Source organism: Anopheles coluzzii, chromosome 3, assembly GCF_943734685.1.
Source record: "Anopheles coluzzii chromosome 3, AcolN3, whole genome shotgun sequence".
Taxonomy (NCBI): domain Eukaryota; kingdom Metazoa; phylum Arthropoda; class Insecta; order Diptera; family Culicidae; genus Anopheles; species Anopheles coluzzii.
This window is the reverse complement of record NC_064671.1, coordinates 34889627-34902875: the sequence shown is the minus strand read 5'-3', so window position 1 is coordinate 34902875 and position 13249 is coordinate 34889627. Positions and strand designations below refer to the sequence as shown.

General features: G+C 48.9%; 1 protein-coding gene across 2 annotated transcripts in view; it reads left to right on the top strand.

The window, feature by feature from the left end:
• The first annotated feature begins 576 nt into the window (after positions 1-576).
• Positions 577-13249, top strand: part of LOC120955814 (fibronectin type-III domain-containing protein 3A-like) — a 60072-nt gene continuing 47399 nt past the window's right edge. Inside the window, exons 1-2 of one of the 2 annotated variants that reach the window (XM_049609774.1) lie at positions 577-806; positions 5537-7545. In XM_049609774.1, the coding sequence (XP_049465731.1) occupies positions 6498-7545 (1048 nt within the window). In that variant the 5' untranslated portion in view covers positions 577-806; positions 5537-6497. Of the gene's footprint in view, positions 807-873; positions 974-5536; positions 7546-13249 lie in introns of those variants that run through there. The other variant, XM_040376996.2, reaches the window with a different exon arrangement.

The following is a 13249-nucleotide window of genomic DNA, read 5'->3' as shown; positions in this document are numbered from 1 at the left end:
AAAAATAAAACATGTGTTGGGAAATTGTCCAAAGTTTATAGAAACAAGGTGAGTCGTGAAAATGCGTAATTTAGAATAGAAAAATAGAGGAAAAAAAACAAAAAAGTTGTAATAACTGACTTTTTTTTTAAACACAAACATGATTTTACTTTTAATAAAGGCAATTATAAAACTTTAAATCAAGTATCAACGGGGTTTATTTGAAATATGGAGCAGCGCTACCGAGTGTTCGCCGTGGAGATGTAAACAGTTCAACGGACAGTTAAGCGAGTACAGGACGGCTAGAGAAAATGAGCGAGATGCAGCTATTTTCGAACGTCAAAAACCCTCGCGTTGCACTGCGGGACCGGTACACGGCAAGGCTGGTCAATGTTGTTCTCGTTGAGCGACCAAGAAAAATAATCATCAGTTTTAAAGGCCGTTTGTGCTCTTATCTAGTTTAAAATTATTGCTTATTATTATTTGAAAAGTATTCGTTGCTTTTTTTTAGTTGCGGGAATATTTTTCAAACGAAGGGGAAAAGGTCCCGCGACCCGCCTTGAGCTCACCCGTCTGACAGTCAGCGGTCGGCGGTTGTCAAAACGTCAAACTAGCGTACCGCTCTCTGCTACCTGGGACACATCAAACGCGTCGCGAGGAAAATATGCGAGAAAATAGGTGAAAATTGTGTGAAAATTTCGGTGTACAATCTCCGTCTCCGTCTCTCTGTGTATGTGTGTGTGCTCGTGCGTGTTAGTGCTAAATAAATCGCCAAACCGTCGTGCCACAGTGTTTGCCGTGTGCTGCGTTGGTGAAGTGAATTGAATGTAAGTAGAAATCGGGCGTAGGCAAAAAAAACGGCGTATGGTAACGATGATAAACGGCATTTGACAAAAGCGAGTAGGACGCTTTTATCCGAAAAGAAAAGCCAGGCGGTGTGTGTATGGTACCGCCGGTTGTTGGTGTTATGTGTGAACCGTATGGTGAAGTGCGGGTGAGATGGAAAAAAACGCAGACCTGCAGCTGCTGCATGTGTGTCGGGGATGTGTGTTTTTTTTTTTGTATGCTCGCCCCGGGTGTGTCCCTTTTCCAGGACGATGGTGGCGCAGTGGTCGTTCGCAATGTGATGCAATTGTAGTGGGGGGTTTGTGTGTGCACGCCTCTGTTCACGGCATACTACGCCACCTGTGAAAATTCGCAAAATATTCCACCGTATATGCGTGTGTGTGTATACCATATGTGTGCGCGAGGGCGTTTCTCGCGAAAAAGGGCTACGTGCGTGCGTGCGTGGTGTGGTGTGCGGAAAATCGCTGGAACCCCGTTTGCGAGAAGCGTTTGCTTAGTCATGGCAGTGGAAAGTGTCGATTCTAAAATTGGCCCATGAAGTGGTTCGATGGCTTCCTGCCACCACCGACACTCGCCTGCCCTTTCCAATCAAACAATTGCGTTGGAAGAAAGTCGCGAAGAAAGTTAGCTAATAGTTTGTCTGTTTTTTCCACTTTCCACGCATCTTCCCATCGGTCCAGATGGTGGGTGCACTTTCGCCTACAAGCATCGCCTACTCATTCCCGGGACCCCGTGCAGGGCGATCCTTTTCCGGGAACAGTAACAACAAACCCTTCCTCTCTCTCTCTCGCTCTCTCTCTGGAATGCATCTGTCACATGTAGAAAATGGCATTCCCGGAGGATATTTTCCTCTTATTCCTTTTTTTGGAGCGAAAAACATTCCAGCACAAGATACGTAATTGTATTTGGGTGGAAAAAGGCCCCCTCAAGACATTAGAAAAAAAGAATGTTTCGCACACAAGAGCCTGCAGCAAGGAGCTAACTCCGACACCCAACGCACAACACACACACGCACACGTAGGCGACGATAAAACGAGGAGATGCGCGCATGTGTTTGACTGTGTTTATGCGGCTGTGCGGCGCGACGAACGGCGAAAGCAATGGTGGAGGGGCCCTGCGGGGGCAGATTTTCCAATCTCGGAAATGTGTGTGCCCAGCGTGTTGGAAAAGCAGACCGTCTGCGTCCCCCCACTCTCTCTCTCTCGTTCGCCCCTTGGCAACGCGTGAGTCATTCGAGGAATTTCCGGAACCTTCGCTGCGCTGCGATGCATTTTGCTGTTTTTGTTTTGATTGTAATTGAGGCTGAGGCAAATTGATCTGTGCCTGCCCTGTTACACGTACCACCACTCTCTAATGCTTGCTGAAGCTGTCCTTCGACGGTTGATGGAGAGGAAAAGAGAGAGAGAGAGAGAGAGAGCGTGTGTGTTTTTTTTTGTCGCTGCTACGGCAAATTGTGCACTCCGACAGCACCCGGTGCAGTGCGTGTACCGGGTTGTTTGGTGCATGTGCATGAATTACCATCACACTCTACTGGACACCGGCACGCGGCGGGGCTGAATGGTGTAGGATTCCACACTGACATATGGCAGATTATGGCAGACGGACCACCCATGTGCTCTGGAGTGCCTTAGGAAGAGTCGTTTTTTTGTGGGATCCACACTGGACAAGGCGTTACATAAATTGCATAAAATTGCACAGCACCAGCCATGCCCAAGGTCTGTGCTTTTATTTTTTGTTTAATGAGAATTTGTGCAATGTGCCAGCCACAACCCCATTTCAGCTCTCTCCAAGCGAGAGCATCCATGATGCTGTGTGCGGGTGTGTGTGTGTGTGTATGTACGGGGTCGCATAGGGAAGACCAAAGTGTGCGCTACCACGCAGTTGCAGCTGCCTCTGGGTGTAAAAGGATTCCCGGTTGTCCAGCTGATTGGACGTAGGATGCTTCCCTTTTTTGGGCGTGTTGTGTGTGCGTGTGTGTGTTTTCAGCAGCGCGCAACGTGTGTTCGGTGCGCATACACACCCTAAAAACCCATCCTGCTTACTTCGATCGGACGAAAATGACCGGGTAGGTCGATGATTCCCCGTTACAAATGTGTGTGTGTGTTTGAAGCGCGCGCGAGACAAGTTGCAGTTGCCAAGGACACACGGCAGAGGACACACGGAAGGAAGGCAGCGTCGAAACCCAATCAATCATACACAGTTACCGAAGCGCTGGAAGGACCAGTAAAGAAAGCAGTCACACAAGACACAAGATGCTCTGGAGAGTGTGGTGTATGCAGCCGAGCAAGCGGAACGTGATTGAGTGCGTTTATATCCGGCATTAGTCTGTGTGTGTGCGCTTTTTTTTTTAAGACATGGTATATAATGTTCCTTCAAAGAAAAAAAAACCCCCCCAGAAGAAGTGGGCTGTAGCGCCTAACCGTTAATGCATTAGCCAAGTGTGGATTATTAATCAGTGTCGTTACCATATGCTGTCGCCATTACGCCGAATAGCGTCGCAGAAAATCGCACCAGATCACACGGGGACGGGGCGAACAGGAGCGCAGCAGGAAGGAAGCATGATTTGGCTACATAAATAATGGAATTAAGTGTGCTCGCGGTACTGCGGTACGCACCCGCCCGGTTGGGGTAGATGGGGGGTAGATACCCAAAACAAAACAGGCGTCTGTAATAGCTGTGTAATGGAATCAGTCAGTTTGCTGAAAATTAACATCGCGTGTTTTTGGGCAGTACTAATCCCCTTTACCCGCAAACCCGCTCATCTGCTGCCTGCCGTTAAAAGGTTTAGCCTCTGTGGCGTGTAAATATAGAGCTAAACAGTGCGATTACCGCGTGCGCCGTGCTTGCTTTATATTGCAATGCTAGCGGGCCGCTATCGTAACCCACCGGATGGTGTAGTGCGATGCGTCACCACACTCTCACCGCTTGTGTGGTTGAAGAGAGAGTACGGAGCGCGCCCGTGTGAGATCGAATCCCGTATGAGAAAGAGAACATCAATGCGCTCTCGGGTTCGTTCGAATGAGTGTGTCGTGTGGAGAAAAGAAGATTCGGCGGGGGATGATAACACATATATAATATAAAATAGTCTTCTTCGCTCAAAATAATAATATTTGAAAGATCCTTGAATACTTCCAGATATTTCACAAAAAAAGTGGGAATATTCTGTTCAAAAACCAAGGTAGAGAAATAAAATACATCCACTATCCTCCTGGCATGCGTTGGCTTGTGACTGAAAAGTCAATCATAGTGTTACGCATACGCGGAAGTTGGAACAGTTTTTTCGCAAATGTTTCGCATTCATTCGTTTCAGAGACCGATGGAACGTTTTCAATCGAACACATTTCTTTCTAAAGAACACAAATCTGCCCCGTATTTCGCTATTAATAGTATATTAAACTGTCGGTACCGGGTACTTCCCCCAAAAATGCCCCATGCTCTCCATGTGCTATTAAGATTGCTTGTGTTGTAACGGTGTCGTAGGCTGCCGTGATTAGATAAGGAGAGCCACCACCACAAAAAATGGGAACAAAAACATTGTGCACAATCGAATAAATCGTTTGATTGTTTACACGGCATGGCTCCGCGGGCGATAGATTTCGGAATTAAAAACCAATCTCTGCTTCCCCTGAAGGAGAGGCGCCTTCTGATGACCCCCGTGAGCACACACACACAGCAACGGTTAATCCCGCAGGAAGTTTCTTTGGAAGGCTATCGGTGTTAGCTTTTCAAAACATTAAATAGTCATGATGTGTTTAAAGCCTTTCGCATACTAGTGGCATACGTGGCAGAAAAGTATACGAGGCCATGCTGCTGCCTGCCTACTTTCCCTTTGGGGGTTTCTCGATAAAGAAGTGTAACATAGACACACACACACACACATAAACGTCGACCAAAATCTAGTCCGAGTGACGCACTTGGGCAAATGACGTGTGATCATCCCCATCACACTCATCGATTGGGTTAATACATGCCCCCCCGCTACACCCCCTCCTACCAGAATAGTGGCGATATCATGGTGCGGTGATTATGTTGTGTGGTGTATGACTCGTTGACACGTCGCTGCTGTTGCTTCTTCTCGACGCTGTGTCCCACGTCATAGATCGCTGGCGGAAGTGATAATATTTTGCCAGTTGAATGGGCAGCCTAGGCTTGCTCTCCCACCTTTCCAAGGGTCCTTTTTTTTGGCCAGTGCGTATTGTTTAGCTTGCCAACCGATGTGCGTGGGTCAATATTTTGAGGGGGGGTTGTAATAGCTATCTCTCGTCCCCGGGCTGCTCCTGCACTTTCGATAAAAAAAGAACCTACGACGTCACCACTTCCGGAACCATTGGGCCTGGGCAGTAGCCGTAGGCTTTGCTGATGCACGTTTCTTCCCTGCAAACCATCATAAATCATGCCACACATTTGGGACCGGTTCGGGACGCTTGACATGGTGGCTGGGAAACGGGGAGAGGGGGTCCATGGGAAGCTGTCCCACACTCTGAAACGTGTGATAAGAGGCGCCCTTGCTTCAGCCAGAGCGATGATTTTGGGGCCACGAATTGGTACTACCCACACACACACATATATATACAGCAATTGGTGTCGATTAAACTGCGTCGCAATATCTTACTGGTGTTGTGTGCGCGTGTGTCTGTGGTTGGTGCTAAGTGTTGTACATCGATCCTGTTTGTCTTGTAACTAATTGAAGTTCTTCTCCTTCTATCTGCAGAAACAACAACTCGAGACAAGTATATTTGCATTCACTTCGCGTTGAAGTATCGCAAGAATCGGAAGTAACCAGCCCCGATAGGAACCTTACCCCCACAACACGTCGAAATTAACGAGGAAAACTAGCAACGAGAAGTCCTGCGAACGGTGTGATCCTTTCCTCCGGTAGGGACTCACAGTCAGCGAGAAGTGCCAAAGAGGAGGAGAGCAGAAGCGAGCCGAAAAGCCGATCTCTACAGCGATAATGACACGTTGGCGCGTGTGCTGATTGACACAACCAGTAACCTGTTGTCCTGCGTGTGGCGCAAATTGTAAGGAAAAGCACAACCCATTGTGTGTGTGTATGTGTGCCAAAACGAGGGACATCTTGGGTGGCGCATGTGTCCTTTCCGCACTTGGTTGGACAAGAAACTACTGGGCGAATCGCGCAAGTGCCACGTTGCCTGCTCCCGGTTTGCGTGAGTGCTTGTGGCGCGGCACAACCGATTGATGAATTTATCTGGCGTGTGCTGTCCGTGCTTTTCCCCTCCCTGCGTCGTCCAACGCTTCCCCGCTGCCGTAACTAGAGAAAGAGAGCGACACGACGACGACGACGAGCGAGAAAAGCTGCCTGTTGCCGGCGTTGGTTTATGAGCTCGCGGACGCACCATCGCCACAGTAAGCAGTGTGTCGTCGCGCCTGGAGGTAGGGCCACGCGGTGGTTTGGTTGTGGGAAGCCCAGTGTGATACGTGTCAGTTAGTGAACTTTTAGTGTGTCTGTGTGTGTGTATGTGTTTACATTGTGAGTGTAGTGTGGAACCGAAGCAAGAGTGAATTCTGCGGGGCCCCGGTAGTAGAGCCCCTTCAGAGAGTTTCACCTTTTTATTTTACCGTTTTTCCATTCGCGCGGTTGTAAGCCAACGGCATAAATCACGACGGAGTGTGACGGTAGAGCCGGTGCCATCCGCCAAACCCGATTTTCGATGGTAAAGGCACCACTGTTGTCGACCGCTTCCCAGCAGCAGCACCAGAAGCCCCAGTGCCCGAAGGAGATCATCCACCAGCCGTCCCCGCCGGTCACGCTGTCCTGTGTTTCCTCCTCCCCGTCCACCTCCCAGGTGCTGATACAGCAGCAGCAACAGCAGCCGCCGCACCATCTCCACCAGCATCACCATCACCATCTGCTTCAGCTTCAGCAGCAACAACCGCCACAGCAGCAGCAGCCCCCGCAACAGCAGCAGCAGCAGCCCCCTTTATTCAGCTTCCCACCACCGCTGCCGACGGCGACAGCGGCCACCCACACGACGGCCTACTATCCGATCGGGCCGGTCAAGAAGCATCGCCGGGTGCAGATACAGATGGCGACGGAACCGCCGCCGGTCGGGACGGGCGGCATCGTCGTGACGAAGACGGCCACGTCGGCCGCCATCGCCGTGGTCGCACCGACCGCCCGGAATGCGGCCGTCGCGATGGCGACCGGCGGTACGCTGAGCAATTGCGTGACCACGGGCACGGTAGCGCCCGCGCCGACCGTTGCAACCGTGTGCAGCGGTGCTGCTGCAACAGTCGTACAATCGGCGACGAGCCAGGCACAGCAGCAGCAGCAGCAGCAGCAACCAATTCTAACCCTTGCGCCGGCCGGTACGTCAGCAGCAGCGGCAACAACGATGAAAGCGATAAATCAACCCACGCTGCAGCATCAGCGGATTCAATCGATGCACCACATCCATCACCATCATCACCATCAGCTGATCAACGGTGTGCCGGCGTCGGCCGGCCAGCGCATGCCGGCGAATGCGGTGGCGGCGGCGGCCGTGGTCGCCTCGACCGCCACCCATACGACCCACCAGCCGACGCCGGCCGGCTGGCCGATGGTCGAGCCGGTGTTTCACTTCGGGCCGGGGTTCGAGCTGGAAACGCGCCCGTACTGTCCGACCCACACGCCACCGTCGGAGCATGTCGTGCTGTTTCACGTGCGGCCGGGGGTGGCCGTCACGTTCCAGATCGCAGGCAACCGGGAAACGATACGAGGTGAGTGTTTTGTACGCTTTGATTTGCGTTGTAATGCATGCTTATTGTTTGTAGGAATGTACGCTTAACCTTTCGTGTACGCATATCGACATTCTTGGGGGGGCGGTTTTTTTTCCGAAATTGAAGTCCATATTAGTGTTGGGTAGATCTGATTCAGATTCATGAATCTGAATGAATCTTTGGAATGATTTAATGAATCTGAATCTCGAATGGAAAGATTCATGAATCTCCAATGAATCTCGAGATATTAACGAATCTCTAGGAATTCATGAATATCTAAAAAAACATGAAGCTTCTTCTTCTTGACGTAACAACTTACGGGGTCGTGCCAGCCTATTGAGACCAAGCAGCCGGATAGTTTGTTTTGCTACGGGGAGACGGTCCATGCGAGGCTTGAACCCAGAATGGGCAAGTTGTAGGTGGGATTGGGTAAATTCGATATTTTGGAAATCATACATCTCTAAAGATTCATGAATCCCTTGAGTTATATGAATTTTAATGGACTTATGAAGCTTATAGATTCATGGACTTATAAAGTTTATAGATTCTACAGTGCCTACGTCCGATCAGTGTTCGAATATGGCAGTATAGTTAGCGACCCCTGCACTGAACAATGGAGTAATCGAATCGAGGCCATCCAAAGAAAAGCGACTAGATATAAGACTCTTCAACTCTAGATGTAAGACTCTTACCATGGCGACAGGGCGATGTGTTACCGTCATACCATTCCCGGTGTCTGCTTTTAGGGATTCAGCCGTTGAAAAAGCGCCGTGAGATAGCTAAATGCCTTTTTATATCAGGACTACTCAACCACCACATTGATGCTCCTACTCTATTAGCTACGATAGAATTTAACGCGCCATCTAGGAATCTACGTAAATGTCAATTCATATCCGTCCCTCGTTATAGAGCTCGTTTAAGGCCAGTATGATACTATGTAAGCTATGTGTCGAACTTTCATCAATAACTATGATTTATTTGATTTCAACATACCAAAGAATGTTTTTAGGGATAGACTCAGGACACAACTTACGTAATAATCATATTTTCAATATACATTTTCTATTCTTGTGCACCAGTTCTCCCCTACCGATTTATGTACCGTACATAGTTTATAAGCACTAATTTAAGTACATTCATGTAGGATCTTCAAGATCCCGATTGATTAATCAATAAACATATTAAACATGAAGCCTGGGAGATTCATGAATATTTAGAGATTCATGATTCATGAATCTTCAAAGATTCGTTGTTGTTGTTGTTGTTTGGTTTGCTTATAGAGACTGTGATCATCTCTTGTGACTGTGATCCGTCTCTTTCAAAGATTCGTGAAACTTTAGAGACTCATGAATCTTTGAAGTTTCGACTCGTCATTTAAATCACTCATCACTGAAGATTCATATGAATGAATCTCAACGAAAGATTCATGAAATCCAACACTGTTCCATATCGTCTTGCAATGGTTACCCTCGTAGGGTGAAAACGGAAACACCTGTGGCGCGCATACAAAAGCCACGACACCCGCACGACCGTTGTTCAATCGTATCGCAAACACAGTAACAATCCGTTTTGTAACAACGAATCCCTTTGCAATGCGATAACTTTTACCGATCCGTTATTGGTGGCGCTGATAACGGCGTTTTATGACCGAAAGCTGCCACAGGTGCCACAAAGGGGGGTGCATGGTGTAACAGTGTCACCATCACCACCGGCCAACGCATCACGAAACTTTAATTGTTTTATGCTAGTCCCTTTCCCTGTGGATGCCGTCGTTTCCCCCTTTTCCCCGGGAGCAGCCGGTCGCTCATTAAACCGATAAAAGCTACAACCGGTTTTTTTTGTCTGCTAGATTCTTGTTGGCGGCGGCCGTGCCGAAAAAGTTGAAATGTGGTGACAATTTGCGTCAATGTAAATTTATCCTAACCGCTGCCTCATTCTCACTGCCCTACCGGTTCCCCCGACCGGGCGGACATCGGGTGGCACGATTATTAATGGTACGCCACGCCTCCGCGTTGGGTCATAATCCAGGGAAGGATCAAACGGTAATTTTTTGGGTTGTGAATTTTAATGTACCTTATCCGGGCCCGGGGAGGATGGGTGGTGAAAGGTGGCATGATGGAGACTGGCTCTTTCGCAGGTTTCTTCCCCCGTGCCAAGGACAACGCCAGTAGAACGACAGAGAGCGAAAAATGAAGGTTATCTTTTGTGCCGGTGTGTTAAAGCCGGACTCTAGGTCCCGCCGTGCTTATGAAAATGTAGTAGAAGTTCACGTTTTTTGACGATTCTTTCTACAGAAAAAAGAAGAACTAGATACGGTGGGAAAATTTACTGCTCCGAATCAAAATATCTGCCTCTTCCATCGATCATGGTTGCTACCGGCCTACAGAGCCAGAGAAGCGAAGGCATTGGAGAGGTTTTTGCGGATGGAAATTATGCGAAACAGACGTCAAGAGGCAAAAGAGTCAGACAAGTCCGTGGCACCAGCACCAGCAGCAGCAGCAGGTTGCTCTTGATGGGACACAGAAAGGTGATAAATTTGATTTTCAAATGGATTCCGCCGTTCGTCGACCCCCTCTCCCGTTTGGACGTAGCGCAAACAGTCACCTCCAGGTGCTGTCCGCGGGATCACGAGGCTTTTCGGCGTCCCTTTTTTTCGTCGCCTCTTGCAGTGGGAGAGTCAGTACCTGATGTAACGTGGCTTCCTTCATTTGGCGGTCATTTGGAGGATGTGGCGTTTAATCCATTAGTTCCGGCGCCGGGGAAGCATCCCAAAAAATGGATGGGGGCATATGTTTATGCAAAAGGCTCCCGGAATGCAAATTGTGAATCGTTCGCCCTTTTCCGTCCTGGATAAACCCTGGTTCGAAGCCTCGCTTACTGCTTGTTTACACTGAATTCCAAATCATACATTTACACTCGGAAGTGTGTTGAGTTCGTAGAAGTACGTGATTGAGCAAACAATGTCCGCACCCCGGTCCACGCGAGAGTTTATGTTCTGCATAATATCAATAGTGTTTACGATCGATTGCGATCGAACTGTTGTTCCGTCTACGTCTACAAAGGTCGCACTCAGTACAAGGTGAGTTGCAAAGCATGTGCGCCATTACGGCTAGCATATGGCGGTGTGTCCCAGCCAACGACCCTGAGTGTGTTGGCAACTGCGCGCGTCACCGTCTAGCGGGCAGGATATGTGCAGTATCTGTTGACGTTCTCCCAGTGCCTGCCTGGAGGAGCCCCCTGATAAGCCGTCGGTAACAACATGGATGAAAATCAATTGAGAGTTTACAGCGCATGTTTCAATGTGCGAGGCGTTGTAACTCGATGAACTGATAAATTGGCCCTTCTAGAGGGACCCACACGAGAGAGAGAGAGAGAGAGAGACCGCGTCCGATGGCAGCTGACAGGGATCGGGATATCCGACGGTAACTGGATACGCTTAACACACTGGGGAGGGAAAAATGAGTGGGGCCCCGGGATGACGTCGTTCCGTCGATGGTCAAACGAGAGAAGCTGCATAGTAGCAGGACGCTTGCGCTACTCCTCCTCGTCGGCAAAGGCGCGGCGACGCTTAATTTGTTGAACCAAAGACCGGTAATGAATTTGACCTTCGGTTCCTATTCAAATCGTGCTCGAGTGTGCGGCACATACAGACATACACATATTGCTACCAATTTGCTACATTCTCCCTGCAATGCAATTGCTATCGATATATGTCGGATGAGATGATGATACGTGTATCTGCCGCTGCTGGCCGACCGGTCCGTCTCTGCTCTTAGTGAACTTTGGGTGTTGCGGGAATTTGCAGCTAGGGAAATAGATTTTAACTCGCTCAATAAAATACACCAATATTTCCACTGTGGTAATGCTTTTCGAAATGCTTCATTCTGCATTTATGATGATGACGATGCTCCGACAACACGCGAACCGGGACCGGCAGCAATAAATCGGTTCGTAATAAAATCGTTGTATTAACTAAACTTCCCAGTGACCAGAACCTTGGGAAGATGATACTCCGGAAAAAGGGGGTCGGCTCGTGTAGCATAAAATACACACACACACGCATTTGTCTTTCATCAACATTTCAACGGTTCTCGAGGTTTGAAATTAAGCACACCACCAGGGCAACTTGTTGCAAATCCCTTCCCTTGCAGTGTCGTGTAGTGGTCGTTGTATTAGGTCTGAACCGGCCCACCGACACAGACACACAAAAGCCATCCGGATGAATATTGCATGGTGTCCCGCGAGTCGCCGCCACCGCCGCCGCCACGAGATGGAAGTGATGGGGTGATAATCTGCCACTCGACTTCCTCGTTTCGGATAGAATATGCCCGGCCCGGCCTCTCCATGTCTTTTATGGGCCATAAATCGTAAGTTACAGTTGCGTACGCACGGCCGACAGCGCTGGCGACGGCGGCAGACACACCACGACCCGTCGTCTTGGGTCGCCTTGGAACTTCCTTGGTACTTCGCTCCGTTCGTTGCGCCTGCCGCCAAAGCTCATTTCGCGAAAAAGGGTCTGTGCTCCATGTGTAAAGAGCGATGATCCTTGTCAAGATCCCGTCCCCTCCCCTTTCGCTCCCTTCCCGCGCCTGTATTCTGTATGCGTAAGGAAGCGGGGAATGGCTATTATTGGCTGGCGCGGTTTTTCCTTTCGGCAAGCCAGCCGGCTAGGGGTAATGTTGGTGAATCTTGTTGTGTGCATCAAAACCCGGGCTGCCCATTATGAGCGACCACCGTCAGACAACGATTCTTTTTTTTTGCGCCGAGAATGCAAAAAAGAGATGCACACCGAAACAGAGACGCGCGCGCCCCCGGTGGCAATGTAAGCGAGAAACCCATGAGCTCCTTCGGGCCCGCCGACCATCGTAAAGCCCATTGTGCGCGCTACGTGGGGAGATGCGTTCGCTTTTGTGTTTTATTTGCGGAAATAAAACAACGCTTTGTGTTGCCTTTTTGTGTGTTTGAAGGGGTTGGCACAACACTACAACAACAACTCCACGTGAAGATGTAAAAGTAAAGTGCAGTTGCAGTGCAGCTTCGTCACAACAACAACCATCAACCCCCGCGGCAGGAAGAGAGAGGCTCATAAAAAATGTAATTATTGTTGGTTTGATGAGCAGAAGCAGCAGCAACAGCAGCAGCAGCGGCGGCAGCAGTAGTAGTATAGAAGGTTAACGTTCCTGGTGGCGTCGTTGCTGTCGGGTCTGCAATGGTCACCATGTGAAGTGGGGGCCTGGACGACCCGACGACGTGTCTCTTCTTGGGCATTTTGGAACTCCCGTGTGAAGACATCTTCTCTGGTGCATAACTCAAAGCGACATTTCAAGCTGAAGAAGCGACTTGGTCAGACAATTCAAGGTTACATCGAGCTTTGTATTGCAGCTTATGCTATCTCTTTACACGTTAAAGCTCTTCAAACTAATGCTTGAGATCCAGAATCAGATGCATATCTTCATAATGGTTTATGTAGTTATGTTTTATCTTATCGTAATCTTAATGCCTTATGAATATCCAAGTCTTATCTTTATCTTATCTTTATCCTAACTTTATCTTATGGCCATCTTAATGGCAGAGACATACACACTTCAAATTCTAATGCGCCCGTACGATTTATTGTACTTATTCCTGCACATAAGCCTATCTTTTTGAAGTAATGAAATAAGAATATCGATCCAGAAAGCTGATTTATAGCATGAAAGTCCTT